The following is a 15,326-nucleotide window of genomic DNA, read 5'->3' on the forward strand; positions in this document are numbered from 1 at the left end:
GCTCATATGAGCACAATTTTCCCTCAAAGAGATATGCTGTTTGGTGCATCACTAGTTACGACCATTCAGGAATTTTAAATGCACGTTGGCTAAAAAACTTCAACATATGTACTACCTATTTGACTGACGTCGCAGAAGTAGCTAGCTATTTCTGATTTTTTTAAAATCAGTTTCGTATTAATCAAACAGCAGTTGCTATGATACTCTGTGCAAGTCATGAAACATACAGATCAACAAGAGCTTAGTAAACTACAGATAAGAAAAGAACAGAATTGCAGTTTGAAACTCGAGTCATTTAAACAATGTGTTGGTAATTTTGCTGACGTGCATTCAAAGGCAGAATAAAACTAATGTCTCGTTATTTTTCAGAAGGAAAATTACGCTCGGATGAACTTTTTACTCTGTCTTAAGACAGGTGACTGAGAGAAGAAATGAGCGCCTTTAAATTCAGAGTGTTAAAAATATATATGAGAAAATTACACTCGGATGAACTTTTTAATCTGTCTTAAGACAGGTGACTGAGAGAAGAAATGAGAGCCTTTAAATTCAGAGTGTTAAAAAATTATATGATAAAAAATATAGGAAGTTTATTTTCATTATTAATTTAGACCTTGATTATCTTTAATGGATTACATTCAGCAAAAGGCAACTAAAACAATCACAGTGTTTTAAAAATCATGCATCTTCTTTTCCACTTTAAAATACCTAAAGGCCTGAAATAGCAAATACTTCTGGTTTTTCTACGAAAAAATCGTTTATTTTGAAGAGAGGCATCCGTGTGAATTAAACTCATGTGTGTATATTATATATTTCTTTGAGCAAAGGGGCGGTTATGCGATTTTGAGCAAAGGAGCAGTTGTGCAATTTTGAGCAAAAGGTAATTGCACGGGTTCTCTTCTGCTAAATGCGATCCAAACACGCAAGTTCAGAATCCCCCCATCCTTCCAGAAAAAAAGGAAAGTTGATGGAAAGAAAAAAAAGGGATGGCTTACTTCGAAAGAATATTCATCGCCGGAGAAGTCACCGCTGTTTTTCCTTGACGGAGTCTGGTATGGTGTAGAAGCCTGAGAATTGGTCTTCACAGCGCAGGCATTAGAAAGACTTGGTATATCACAATCATCAATTTTTTTCAATAAATTATTAAGATTATCACTATAACTACTACTACTACTACAACTATTATTGTTTATAACGTTACTGTTGACATTATTAAAAATATTATTCGATTTACTGTTATTAATGTTATTGATTAGACAACGTTCATGGAGAGTTTTGATTCGCAATCCGTGCTTAATGGTTTTTGAATTGGTAAAAGTAAATGGTTCACTTTTGGGAACCGAGGGGGATTCACAACAAGTACTTTTACTGGTATCACAACTATTATTATTTTTATCATTCAATTTCTGGTGTAAGTCAACAAAAAGTTTTTCGCTTGATTCACATTCCGTCCTATTTTTATTTGTATCCACAGGTTGACCGACTCTGGTACTGTTAGGGTAAGCTTTAAAACTGATAGAGCCACGACGGTATTTGATGACTGGCGTTGAAAGATTATTGGTTTGACTAGTTTGATCATTAACAGTATTTTCAATCGAATTGAGATCATGTATAGGTTCGAAAACCATTTCAGGTTTGGTTGCTAAAGTCCTAGCACGCAGGTAAGGAGGGCGGAACGTTGAACATTCAGCGGACATCTTTTCCAGTCCTGCGGCAGATTTGTTAACATCTGAGATTTTCCGCGGCACAGGCCATGGCAGGTAGGTTGCGTAGGTTGCTTCCCGGAAGTTTGATTGTTCCCAGTCAGCGGAGTCTTTGGTGAGTGTTTGAGCAGGATACTCACCAAACTGGTTGTGCTGGCTTGATAATGACCTCGGGCACCTGGAAAAAGTAAATACATATGAAATTGTATTGTATAATCCAGAATTGTCACATGCTAGAAAGTCTACAGATTATAAACAAATGAATGTAGCTAGTTAATTTCACAACACATTTTCTTAAAAAAATATATAGAAAGAAAAAAAAGGGAGACATCATATTTTGGCAATTTTCTCCGACATAAGGTACACTCTACTACAGGTATGGACCAATGGAATTTTAGCCAATCGTCGAAACGCGTAGATTTGACAGCGTCCAATGGTACGACTGCAACGCCATATTGAAAACTTGATTATTTCCTGTTCTAAGAGTGGGTCTCATCAATTTCGTGTGATTTTTTTGTCTTCTTGGTTGAATTTTTCGTTATTTGGAGTTTTATCAATTTTTTAAATTCATCTGATAGCTTATTGAAACTACCAGGATCTGCCAGAACCTCACTTTGAACTGCGCAGCAAAGACGGTAAGACTTACGACGTCACTGCCTCTTTGGCACCCCGTTTTGTCCATACCTGTAGTAGAGTGTACCTTGGACTAATCAACGCAACTTAACTTTGCTGTCATAGATATTAGAATCCAGACTGTTTTAGAGCTCTGTCTCGGATATCAGAGCTACCAAGTTTGGTTGAAAAAACTAGGGATTAACGTTGGTTAAATCTGTTGAAAATCTACAAGCCAGCACTGATAATGTTTCTCTTTTCAATTCCTCTTCACTTGTAGAGCAAGGAATTGCAAAGAACATCTCTATTTTCCAGGATGAAAAAAATTTGAAAAGCCCACGTCATTTCTGGACTAAATGCTAAAATATAAAGAGGAATTGCCTGTCTGATGCTTAGGAAACATCGAAAGTTCATGATTTTTTAGAAACATTGAAAACGTCGGATACTCGGAGAAAACTCTGATAACTTTAGATGAACTCGTTGTGAAAAAAATATTTTACATCAATGGAGCATTTATTCAAAACTTCTAGAATATAAAACTTATTGACATGCAGTTATAGTTGGTCATCTTCAGACAGTTCGAGGTGAATAAAGCTTGATTAAAATTTCAGAAAGCTATTTGCACTGATTTTTCTTTTAGACTTGCCAATGATACAGGGATATTTGAGGAAATAAAAAAATTCGAAATTTTGTGCAATGTAAAATTAGTACGCACCTTAAAACTGTCAAAACTTCTTCAATTTCTTGAGAACTCAGCTGAAAACTCAGAACATCATTGGGTTCACTCTGCTTCAAAGAAAATGAATCTGCAACATTCGACAGAGAAGTCTTGGACAAGTTGACAAAAGACCATTTGGAAAAATCATCCGACAACAATTTCTCGTCCATATTGAGACCCCAGAGAGCTCGTTTTCGCAAAATATCGTCTGGTGAAGATAACTCTTTAAATTTATTGGCATCTTCAGCTATTGAAAGGTTCTTCATTGAGCTGAGGTTGCCATTGAGGGTGAGCAGGTCTGACAGTTTTCTTCTTCGCCGCGAGCGTGGGGCTTCATCTACAAGTTCATCTTTACACTCGCAGCGGTGCTTTCCAGGTTTATCACACGGTTTCACACGGTCCTCCGCAACACCAATACCTGATCACAAAATTATGAAAATTAATAAAAACACAAGGAAGAAGTATCCAAAAATTAACAGTTTGAATTAATAAAAATTAACTGAGTCCAAATTGACAAGTCAAAGATACAAGTTCCTAGGTTTCAAGATGGTTGCATCATTTACAAAAAGAGGATCACATAGAGCTACGTGGGTCATTTTTCCTTTGGAAATTTTCCTCAGCATGAAAGAATTTATTTTAAAAAAATCAGTAAAGTTTATGTCCTATTTAGAAATTAGTTCCGGATAGAACTTGCAGAAATAAGATTTGTCTTCCATCATTTTTTTTCCTTCGGAACAGTCATTCCGGCTTCGGAATTGATTTCAAAATTTTTATTGAATGTGCTCTTTTTGGCGTAAGATTATTTTAAGATAACTAGAGAAGAATTACTTTTGCTTACATTTTGTCTGCAGGCATATTTTAGAGAATGATCTCCATAGAAAGAAAATGTTGATAAAACTAAAGACATTGGGCGCAAAGAGATTTAAAGTTTGAGAGATGATCACCATGCAAAAGAAAAAGAGGACAGAGCAAGGCAGCCATGGATAGAAAGAAAAGGAGTGGAAAGGTACAAAAGTCAGGGAGGTAATTTTTTATTCCGTATGTTAAACTTTGGGTGCTTGATAAAGTAGAGGGAAAAAATGGAAAAACGTGAGAGAAAAATTTAGCAAGTTTTCAAACTTTTTAATTGAAAATATCATTCCGGTTTTGGTGAAAATACAGGGATGTATAAAAACTTCAACGTTTTTCAAAGCAGTCATATTTCTGCCTGTTGATGAAAGAGAAAAACATTTAACAATTTGATTATGCTTTTTCCTTGAAGTTTCTTTTTTTTTTCCTTGCAAGATTGGGTAGTGCAACTGAATAGAAGGAGAGGAATAGATAACTTACATGTTAAAAAGAGAGAGATAAAAAGAAACAGCACAAAATGCAAATGAATGAATCCTGTTTTTCAACAGGCCAAGACAAAACTAAAATCTGCAATCACCTTGCATCTGAATTCCTCCGATTCCGATTACAGAATGAAGAGTGCAACGAACACTTGGAGGCTGCTCAGAACGCGGGGCACTCAAGACAGTCACCTGGAGGAGGCAGTTTGAAATAGAGTAAGAATGGCAGAAGTCACAAAAAACATGACACTAATGGAGTATGACAAGGCTTGAAAACAGAAGTTCCAATTCATTCACAATGAACCTTTGTTAAAATTTTAAAATGAACTATAATCAGAACTTCTATTAGAAATGCTGTTAATATTAAAAGTTATGGTTCAATCTTAAAAAACCTATTCTGACACATTATTTTCACAATTTTCCATCGTTTAAAAAAATTCATAGACTTTTTGGCAAATACATATTTTCAAAATATTACTCGAGTAAAAATTCTGTGTAAGCTATTTTATTTTGTTCCTCCTGTTTTAGTTTTCTTATAGCTCTACAAAGGGCACTTCAGCAGTCTGATTGTTGAAATTTATGTCGGGACGACAAGAATCGAAAATTGACATTACACGGCGCAGATAGGGTTATGTCTTGTCTTATCGTGCCGACATAACCAGTTAAAGTTTCAACAATCCGGTTGCTGATCATGAAATTCCTATCATTTTTGGGTGGGAACAAGATTTAATCACTATAATAACCCGTTGGGATAAAAGTACACAACATGAAGAATCTGTGAGAAAAAAATTACTTACTTTAATGTATTCTGGCAACCCAACATTCAGCAGAGGAAAAGTATGAACGTTCGCCGATTGACTGAAGGAGCTGTTAACAGCTGACACGTTAGCGACTTTTTTCCCAACTCGAGCTGGGTTAGTTCCTCCATTCTTGTGCCACCAAGCAGTGAGTTGAGAAAAGTGCAACTGAGAACGAATGGCTTGGAAGAAGTGATTCCCGGTGATGACAAAATTATCTTCCTTCCTGTAATTGAAACATCAATACTTCAGTAAAAAACATTTAAAAAAAGGAAAAACCTAATGAAAAAAGACTCCAAGATAAATTTATTTTTCTTCACTCTTGTGGATTAAAAAAAGTAAAGCAGCACAGTAAGACTCCATCTGAAGGTCTTAAACTTTCAATTTTGTAGAATTTTTAAATTCAGACAAAATATTAAGGTCTCACAGTATGGATATTCTTTTCTGACACTATTGATATAAGAATTGGTATCTTAAAGTTAATTTGAAACAATTAAGCCATTTTAAATGACAAGTTTGGGCAGTTTAGGAAAATAATTTACTGCCCCAATGACCCAATCTTAATGAAAAATTGTGAAGACCTGTAAGTTTGTGATCTTGATCTTAAGGCATTAAGGAGGATGAATTTCAATTTTATATAATTTTCTTACAGACAATTTTCACAACCTTGTAGAATTTTTCTAAAAAAATAAAGGAAATTACTATATTCAAGAAACTCGAAAAGACTTAATTATGACTGAAATTCAGACCATTAATGGTAAGTCTCAATTCATAGATGATGGTGAATTTTCCACTTTTTAGACTTTCCCTGAAACTTACTTTTTTGTGTCTGCTGTGATGAACCACTGCTCGATGATATGGTCTGAAGAGGAATTCTGGTTGAATTCTCCGCATAGCCCACAATCAGGTGAAACTGTCAATTCGATACAAAAAGATCCGAAGTTCTTCCAGAGCAAAGCAATTTGCAAGCGTAAACGTTGAATCCAAGCACACTAAATCAAAACAGAATAAGTAAAGATTAATCATAATTTAATAATACGAAAACTCTGTTTTTCCTTAGGAGCAAAAATCCATAAACAATTTTCGAACATTTTTCTACTGATTAAAAAAAAAAAAAAAAAAAAAAACCACCCCATGTTCTAATCAAAAACGATACTTTACATTAGGAGGAGAGAAAAAGTCAAGGAACACTGATAACTTACTTCCACAGATAAAACATTGGGGCACCGGATGAGAGCTGTGCAACAGCAATAAATGCATATGGGCGTTTTTGAACTAACGTGAAATAAGACAACAAAAATATGTGATCCTGACAAACTGAGTTTCATCCTCAAGAGATGAACTCTATTTAATCCAGAGCTGTGCAATAGCAATAAAATAATGCAGATGGGCGTTTTTGAACTAACGTGAAATAAGGCAACAAAAATATGTGATCCTGAAAAGCTGAATTTCATCTTCAAGAGATGAACTCTCTAATCCAACCATTCACAAAATAGGAGTGTGTGCGTTCTCAATGAGTTCGCATCCAACACACAGTTGCCTTGAATGGGGTGTTACTTCCTCAATTCAACACATCCAAAATAATTTCGAACGCATGGATCACTTTATGCCCATCTCAAAATTTTAATTTTCTTTTTCTTTTGGACCCTTGATATGTTATTTGTTTTATGAAGAGTAACGAAAATGTCAATGCGATGCTCACGGAACTTAGCGGGAGAGGTTGATGACCTTTATTGTTGCCTACACGTCTCCCCTCGCGGCTCTCGTAGCCGACAATACAGTTTTCATGTGCACTTACCTGCACGCAGCCCTTATTGATTGCATTTGACGACCGCTGGCAAGCACCGACCAACAAAATGATTCTTACGAATGGCAAATTTACCCCCCCCCCCCCCCCATCCCTTTTCAGTTCATTTTCTCATACTTCCTCTCTTGGGTAATGCGGCAACAATGCTGCCATGCTAAGGAGAAACGCCGTATGAGAGCTCAGAAATCGCCAAATTTCCCCTAATAAAACACTAATTTCTGAAGAAAGTCATGAATAATTTTCTTGAATGTTTCACAAACTTTAAATCAATTTGCGTGTGAACTACTTTGAAAAATTGGAAGATAAATATCCAACAATTTCCTTCAAAATTCGTATTTTTCGTAGGAAATATGGCAACGCATAAAAGCCCATACGCCGTTTTTCCTTAGAATTTTACTCTTTCATAGAATGAAGAAAAATTTATATTTGCTTCATGCCAACACTTCAGTGAACCAAAAGAGAAGAGAATAAAGAGCGAAATGACAAGTTGTCTTGAATGAGTAAAATCCCCAACTTATCTTTAACTTTTCAGGATTAATTAGAATTCCATAAAATTTTAACTTTCTTTTCACAATATTTCTCATGGAAAATGCTTTCCACAAATTTTTTTTACCGGAAGTCTCTTGAAATTTAAATGATGAGATGACTCGGCTCGCTGAAAATATTTTCAGCGAGCGAGTTAGGCCTGTCGCGAAATTCACAAACTTTTCCATGACTTTTCAGGGTTGCGCGACCCTGAATTAGAGTATGGGCACAGCGAGAATACAGACAGCTCGCTATAGAAAGGGCTTAGGGCCCAAAAGAGCGTTTTTCCACAAAAATAAGTGAGTTCATGCAAAAGCTGAGTCAAATGCGTACTTTACAAACGGCGGGTCGTAACAATTGTAATAATAAATCGTTCTGGATAATTTGAATTCTTAGGCTGTCTACCTTTTTGGGCCTTTTGGCTTTTGGGGTTCGTGGAGGCATCGGTGAAGGCCTGGTATATGTTCGGAGTTCCCCACCTGTCTATGCCTTCGCTATACAGGCACTTAACCCTTAACGAGCTTTGGAAGCAGTTTAGAAGAATGATAGACTCACCTGTTCGTTGTTGATGTCGCAAACGTGATTCGAGGGGGTGGGGAATCCGATGTTGGGGCAGTGGGGGCCCTCGAGGAAGCCCCCCTTGGCATTGCGCTGTCGGGTCCGCCCTTCGACGATGAGCGTCCCCAAGTCGACAACGAGGCTCAGCACCTCGGGGCTCTTCGATATACTACTTTCTGGATGTACAGAATGCATTACTGCAACAGAAAAAAACACCACTTCACGTTAGCATACAAAAAATTACGTTTGTGAACGAAGCCTTCGTTCTCGGAAGGCGCACAAAAATGGAAAAGCATGCGATTACGAAGTCCCTGCTTTCCAACTAGAGGGCCGCTCAGTTCATGAAATACTTAGTGCTAGAAATTAGATTGTTGTGAATCGCCCTCTCTTCCTTCCCCTCGTAATGCAGGTCTACACCCCGCTGAAAATCGAACAGTCCTTTCCCCCTCCTCGAAGAAGTAGAGAAATCATCGATGAACCTCTGTCTTTCCTTCCTAGCTTTAAAATCTGTCTACATTTTGCAAATAGGAACTACAATTTCTGGCTCATTCTGCCGCGCTAAGGAAGAACGCCGTATGAACGTTCAGACTTAGCCAAGTTTCCTTCGATAAGAACCGAATTTTTTTTAGAAAAATTGTGAGTATTTTCCCCCAAAACTTTCAGACAATTTTGCACGCAAATATCTGAAAATTTCAAGGAAAATATGCATGAATGTTGTCAAAATACATGTTTTATCGAGTGGAATTTGGCAACTCTCGAAGGTTCATACGGCTTTCTTCCTTAGCACGGCAGTATGGATAAACTGTCAGGTGCGAGTGGTGGGGGCGTGAAGTGACCAATCGCGTTCGCGGGGCTGCTCTGAGCTCCCGTTGAGCCAGGGGATTTATTTGAGTGACGGAGCTGATTCGATTCCTCTCAACACTTGCTAATCAACGACGCATTCCCGTTTCCCTAGATGTGTCTCGACTCCGGACTAGCAAGCAAGCAAACCCGGAGCCAGTCCACTCAATCGCCACTGCTGCCAAAATAGACTGGGAAAACGGAAAATTTTAGGCCCTCATGCGACGGCCTTCGAAACGCCAACATGTTTAACAGGGTCTATGACAGCTTTCCATAGCTGAATTCAAGGAGTTATAACCAGTAAAATCCACGACTTTCAGAGAATTCTTCAAGGATCTCCGAAATAAGGTTGTAGGAAGGGGTGCGTGAATGATGGATAAAAAATTACTGGGGGTTCTAACCTCTGACTAAGAGCCTCGAGAAAGATTTGCTTGCGATTTTAATGTAAACCTAAAAAAAATATACTCACTACGTTTAAATATAATCTCACTTATTGTGTATTTCAGTTTCCTATCAGGTCAACACTCTTTCCCGAGCTGTTCCGATTTCTTATAACGGACGAAAATATGAAGCTCCATAACAGTTAATTTCCTTTCTAACCTTACTTCCATTCATGCGAAAATTGACGAGGTTAACCACAGGAGTTCTACATCCATTTATACTTATTTTGGGAATCCTGGGGAGAGACAGCGGAGAATTCCTCTGATTTTCCTCGCACGTTTCAAACGTTTTTTGGATCGTCCAAAAAAAAAACGAAAACGAAAAAAATTAGTACTTCGAGTTTTTGCACAAATTCAAGTTTTGATTTTTAGACATTCCAGTACTGCTGTCAGATGTAGGAACTCTTTGATTTTTTGTTAATATTTTGCAAAGTTTCCCAGATATTGTTGGTAAGTTTGTGAGCTCAAATGCATTTTGAATGTTTACATTATATGGGTTCCGAAACAAATTTTGCCTCCTTCGAATAAATTCTTTCAATCCATTCGATTCGACATGGGTGCACTTCTGGGAGAGGGTCAAAAAACTGTATTCCGTTCCTCTTCCGTAGAGAAATGCCTGATAAAGAAGGTAAAATGACAGGGGCGCAACATGGATGTCTAACGAGCTGATGACCCGGTCGTCCTTCGACATTCGAGACACCTGTGTCACATCGTGCACAGTATAGACGCGATGGCGATTGGTGTTGCGTCGAGGAGAAGCGATATTTGGACCGCGTTAAGCAGAAAGGAACCAAGCCACATCAGCTATGGCCAAAAACTGGGCAATTTTATTTTTTACAAGAGAACGATTGTGATGACTTTTTTTGACGATTTTAAGGAATTTCCTTCGTACTTTGCAGAAAATTCACTGAACTTCGCACAAAAATCCGCGCAACCGTTTTCATGTAAAAAATCAAGTTGCCCGATTTTTGGCAATAGCTGATGTGGCTTGGTCCCTTTCTGCTTAACGCGGTCCATTTTAGGGCAAATTTTAAGGTCCCCATGGAGAACATGGAGCAATCCTATTGGTTGCAACGGGTAGTTGTCATAAACTTAGGGGAAAATGATGGACTGACAACTATACTGCCGTGCTAAGGAAAAACGCCGTATGAGCCATCAGGCGTTGTCAAATTTCCCCTGGCAAATCACTAATTTTCAGGAAAATTTTTGAATGTATGCCTACCAATTTCTCAGCTAATTTTGCTTGTAATTTGATTTAAAACGTCTGAAAATTTCAAGGGAAAATATTCATACTTTTCCTCAAAAATAAACATTTTATCGAATGAAATTTGGCAACTTTCGAATGTTCATACGGCGTTTTTCCTTAGCACGGCAGTATAAGGTCCCTCGTGGGTCGCCGCTAGTTAGTCTAGTGCTTACTTCCTTCGTCCGTTGCAACCACCCGCTTCCACGGATAGAATCACTTTATTTTCAGCGTATCGTTTTTGTACATTGCTTTGTCTATAAATGTTAATAATCAGCCTACTGGTGTAAAAACCACCCTCACTCGAGCTCCTCACTAATGGGAAAATATATATATTTATAAAAACACGGTAACGCTGCTCCGCATCCAGGAGGAGCCGAGCTGAGGAGGGACCGAGACAGATAGGGAGCGGCGCGGGGGGAGGGGGAGGGACAAAGAATGCGCGGGGGAGGGTGAGGACGGAGCCACCGCAGCGACAGGGAGGAAGGGGGCCGCACGCCAGGGAGGGCGGGGGAGGGGGGCAGATTTGTAACTAGGGTTCAAAGTCCCTTTAACAACTGCGTTAATCAAAACACGAGCAACCGAAAGCATCAACTCCCCGGTGCGGTGCTCCGTTGGCAAGGAAAGAGTTGTCTCATCGGGGTTGCACCCGAGTGGGTCAATGAATTGACTACCGTGAGCTTTAATTCAACTTTATAACGCAGGATAGGATTAGATGGACGTATTAGAAATTGCTCCAAGCCGACACGAAAGGCGAGAATATTTATAATTCAATTCGAATCAGCCGATTCAATTTTCCTGGTTGCTCGGGACAAATCAGACGAAAGGGATCACTGAAATGAAACCACGATGATGCAGTCTCGGAAGAATATCCACGAGTACTTTACATGAAGTGTTCAGTTTGGCCAAAAATGAGCTTTAAGCAAGTTTTTGGGGGGTGGGAGCGGGGGAAGGCAGTAATCCGAGAGAACCATTTCACGGCCGGGTTGGCCACATTTTAGCTCAAAACTACCCCCATATCACCCCAAAATGGATTTTCTCTTGAAATTGTGTGGGGCAGCCCCTCCATTACGACCTCAATTTCGAGAGTTTGACTAAATCGATCGATAATATTATAACAGCCATACTTTTTACTTAATTTTCGAGTGTTTGAACTTGGAAATTTGAACGTGTACCATCGGGAAAATCGGACTTCGAAAAACGTCAAATTTTTAACAGCCAGAAACGTCATAAATCTAAACGAGCCCGATATTTGTCGAAAAAAGGTCTGGATTCACTTGAAAAATCGCAACACTTCTTTAAAATAAGAACGGAAGACAGAGAGACAGTAAAGAATCTAGAAACCAGATAAACCATACCTTATCATAAGTTTGGGCTGATACGTTGCACTTCGTGATATTACTGATTGTAAGAAACGTGTAAAGAAATTACATTTTATAACGCGAAAAGTAAGTATATGTAGCCGATACGGTATGCACACACCCGAAGCAAAACGTCTATAAAATGCACCGATCCGCACCGATTCGTATACTGCGTGACGTAACAAATCGTTCCGTTGCGAGTAGAGAAAAAAGAGGTGGGTTCCTAACCTCGCAAGCCGTTCAGCTGGATGCACCATACCGTGGCAACACATCAGACACTAACTCATTAGAAAGAAGGAAAATTTTCATTTCCTTCTTTCCTCAATAAAGTATTCGGCGAATCTCAAGGTTATAAAGAAATTGAATAGTGAAGAGGGATTTCAGCCGCAGTTTTCCTGAATTTCTCAATGATACTGACCCAGTTTTTTCTATATACTGCTGATACTGAGAGGAAATCGTTACTGATGCGCTCCAAATATTAAGAGAAAAATTTAAGGTTAAATGGACTAAATTTTGCAATTCTACTATTTCTGGATTTTTTTTTTAAATATAACGAGAGTTTTTATTAGTTAATTTATGCAGATAGGTACATTTTTATGGATAAGTCAAACATTTTAATTCCTCGTGGCAAAAATTAGCACAAATACACTGAAAATTGAGTAGCTACATCCAGGAGGACGAAATTGGTATAAAAATGTTCCACCATAGCTAGACACTTATTCAAACCAAGAAATAGAACTGTGACGTACAAAACTGTGTTCTTTTAGTCGTTCGATAATTTTCCTCACTTTCTTCCTTTCTTTGCCTGCTTGTTTGAATTTACTTTCGTTCTACCTACGCCTTCCGTCCAGTGAAATCAGCATATCTAGTGCTGCAGAGGAAAAATACAAACCGCAGCTTTGTTGAGTCTCGGTATAAATTGGATCCACGAAGGCTGATTTTAACATCAATTACGATAAGCTCGAAAGGCGAAATAAAAGAAAATCATCCGAAAACGACTTGGCACAAGGTACTGTTTCTACTAGAACTTCAAGACTTAATAAACTTTCAGAGCTCATTGCTGACTCGCGACAAAATGGTTGTGCGACTGGTTACACGAGGGAACATGCAACGAGAACGATCGATATCGGTCTAACCTCAAAACCAGCATGTGAGGCTGGATACACAGTATCTTGAAGACCCTGTCCTAAAGGCTTCCTGTTGGGTATAAGCATTTATTTGCAACGCTGGCTTATTTCTCTACGAAAAAATAAAAAAGGAGCGGAGATTTTGAAAAACTGCAAAGAAGATACGTTGTTTCGCACGTTGGCCATCGTTAGGCCATTTTTGTAAAATGCATTAATTTCTGAGTACAACTCTGCCGTGATAGCGAAGAGAGCAGAGATTGTCAAATTTTCAAATCGAGTTTCCTTCAAAATTCGTCTGATCTCTTTTGGGTGAGATTACTGAAATAGCTTAAACAGCAAAATTCATCTTAATTGTATAAAAACGAGGCATATGAGAAAGCCGTAGAAGCGTAAATAATGACGTAGTTTCAGATAAGATAGCAGTAAAAGACAATTTTCCTCCAGAGAGCAAATGAAAACAGTGCTTTCAAGTAAAGCGCCGCCCTCTTCTGCCAATTTTTAGCCTGAAAGCGTGTTTTTTGTGTGTCCAAAACGCAACCACGAAAGCGTGCAGAGCAAAGCACTTACACTTACGGTTGTCTTGCCTAACAATAGTCTAGCATGAAAATGAAAAATACCCTTTGTACATATGTAATTGAAATAAAATCAGTCGATTTTTAATCATCCAAACGATTTCTAGGAGTCTTTCGGACGATGAGTGGCAATTAGACAATGAGCGAAGGCTCCTTTTAATAAAATTTTTTGGTCGGAAACTTTTGAGTGCGTTTTCTCAAAACTTCATTTTTGCACTTACTGCTCTCTTCGCTATGACCATAGCACTATTTACTGATTTTTGGCCCAGTTCTTGGGCCGTTTGAGTAATGGGCCAAAAATTGACACATCACCTTTTTAAATTCCTCCATCCCTTGCTGAAATGCTCCAACCAGGAGGACCTCAAGTGGTAGTCTAATGCTTGCAGCCTTGGTTGCGTCAGAAACTGATTTTATTGATTTTGTCTGGAGCGCGGGCCGCGGGGGTTAAGGTTTGGGGTTCGGAGCCCGGCAGAGAGACGATTCCCCTACCGACTCCGCGCCGTCAATACGCAGAGCACCGGAGCGGCGTTTGTTCCCTAGCTCCCTCTCGCCCCCCCCCCCCCCAACTTTCTACACCGTTTTAACATCGCCGAACGCCTATTCGAAGCTTCCACTCGCTAACCCTCTGTATTGTGCGACAGGAGGGATATACTTTTAGCGTTCGACCATTAGAGCCCTCCAGTGTCCTTTTTCGTGTACGCGGGATCAATATCAGTGGCGTGGCGCGCTTTACGATAAATCGATTAATCTGCCATTTAAACCTGTGGAAAAGGATCGATGAACAGGGTGTTCGCAACGAACGCCTTAACAATCGATTCTGTACCACACCTTCAAATTGGGAAATATCGATAATCGATCATTAACGCCTCGCGACTGATCAATATCATCTCTATAGCCCAAGCCCACTGTGCGGCGGAAGGGACTTTCATCAGGGTTGCCATAGAATTTGGAAAATTGAATTCCCTGACATTTCCCTGATTTCCCTGACCCATTTTGGTGACAATTGAACAAATGCCAGATTTAAAAAAGAAGAGTTAGAAATAGATTTCAGGCAAAATGTGTTTTTTGAAACGTCGAACCCACTCGTGAAAGAAAATGAAGGTGATTTGACGATAGCTCCGTGACAATTTCGTCATTTTTCAGGTTTTCCCTGACTTTTTCATATTCCTTGACATTCCCTGGTGTTCTGGGTACTTCCTGACTGTGGCAACCCTGTTTCATGGAGCTTTTGCAGGCCACGGAGATTTAGGAATCGATTCACAGATCGCTTTCGTTTTGTTTCGATGCGAATTCGTTTGTTCTGTACAATTTAAAAATAACGTTGTATAAAAAATAAGTTACTTCTCTCGCGAGGGATATTCGCACGAACAAAGAGGGGTTGACGACCCACCGGATATTTCGGGGGCAAAGCGAACGACCGGCCGACGCAGGGGCAGCACCTGACGAGAACCGAAGAGGAATCACCGATCGCCGCCCTTGTTTTATTTATATTGCGAGAGGCGGCTTGAAAAAGCGAGACAAGTGGACGACATCAAACGGACGAAACCCGTCCGAATTTCACGGCGCGCCAGTAGCAAGGCGACGATAATCGATTTTCGATAGATCCCCGTTCGAAGATGTGGTAAAGGATCGATTATTCAGGTGTTCCTATTTATCGATCCTTTACCATAGGTTTTAATGGTGGATCAATCGATAAAT

At 39.1% G+C, this 15,326-nt stretch overlaps 1 protein-coding gene across 8 annotated transcripts in view; it reads right to left on the minus strand.

Moving 5' to 3' along the window:
• Nucleotides 1–15,326, minus strand: part of atos (atos homolog atossa) — a 146,001-nt gene that overhangs the window by 10,482 nt on the left and 120,193 nt on the right. For all 8 annotated transcript variants that reach the window (XM_019041252.2, XM_072303298.1, XM_019041243.2 and 5 more), the window contains 6 exons: nucleotides 8,043–8,242; nucleotides 5,975–6,147; nucleotides 5,156–5,381; nucleotides 4,457–4,550; nucleotides 3,028–3,448; nucleotides 993–1,878 (listed from right to left, as the gene is read on the minus strand). In XM_019041252.2, the coding sequence (XP_018896797.2) occupies nucleotides 993–1,878; nucleotides 3,028–3,448; nucleotides 4,457–4,550; nucleotides 5,156–5,381; nucleotides 5,975–6,147; nucleotides 8,043–8,240 (1,998 nt within the window). In that variant the 5' untranslated portion in view covers nucleotides 8,241–8,242. The remainder of the gene's footprint in view (nucleotides 1–992; nucleotides 1,879–3,027; nucleotides 3,449–4,456; nucleotides 4,551–5,155; nucleotides 5,382–5,974; nucleotides 6,148–8,042; nucleotides 8,243–15,326) is intronic.

This window comes from Bemisia tabaci, chromosome 8 (genome assembly GCF_918797505.1).
Source record: "Bemisia tabaci chromosome 8, PGI_BMITA_v3".
NCBI classification, from domain to species: domain Eukaryota; kingdom Metazoa; phylum Arthropoda; class Insecta; order Hemiptera; family Aleyrodidae; genus Bemisia; species Bemisia tabaci.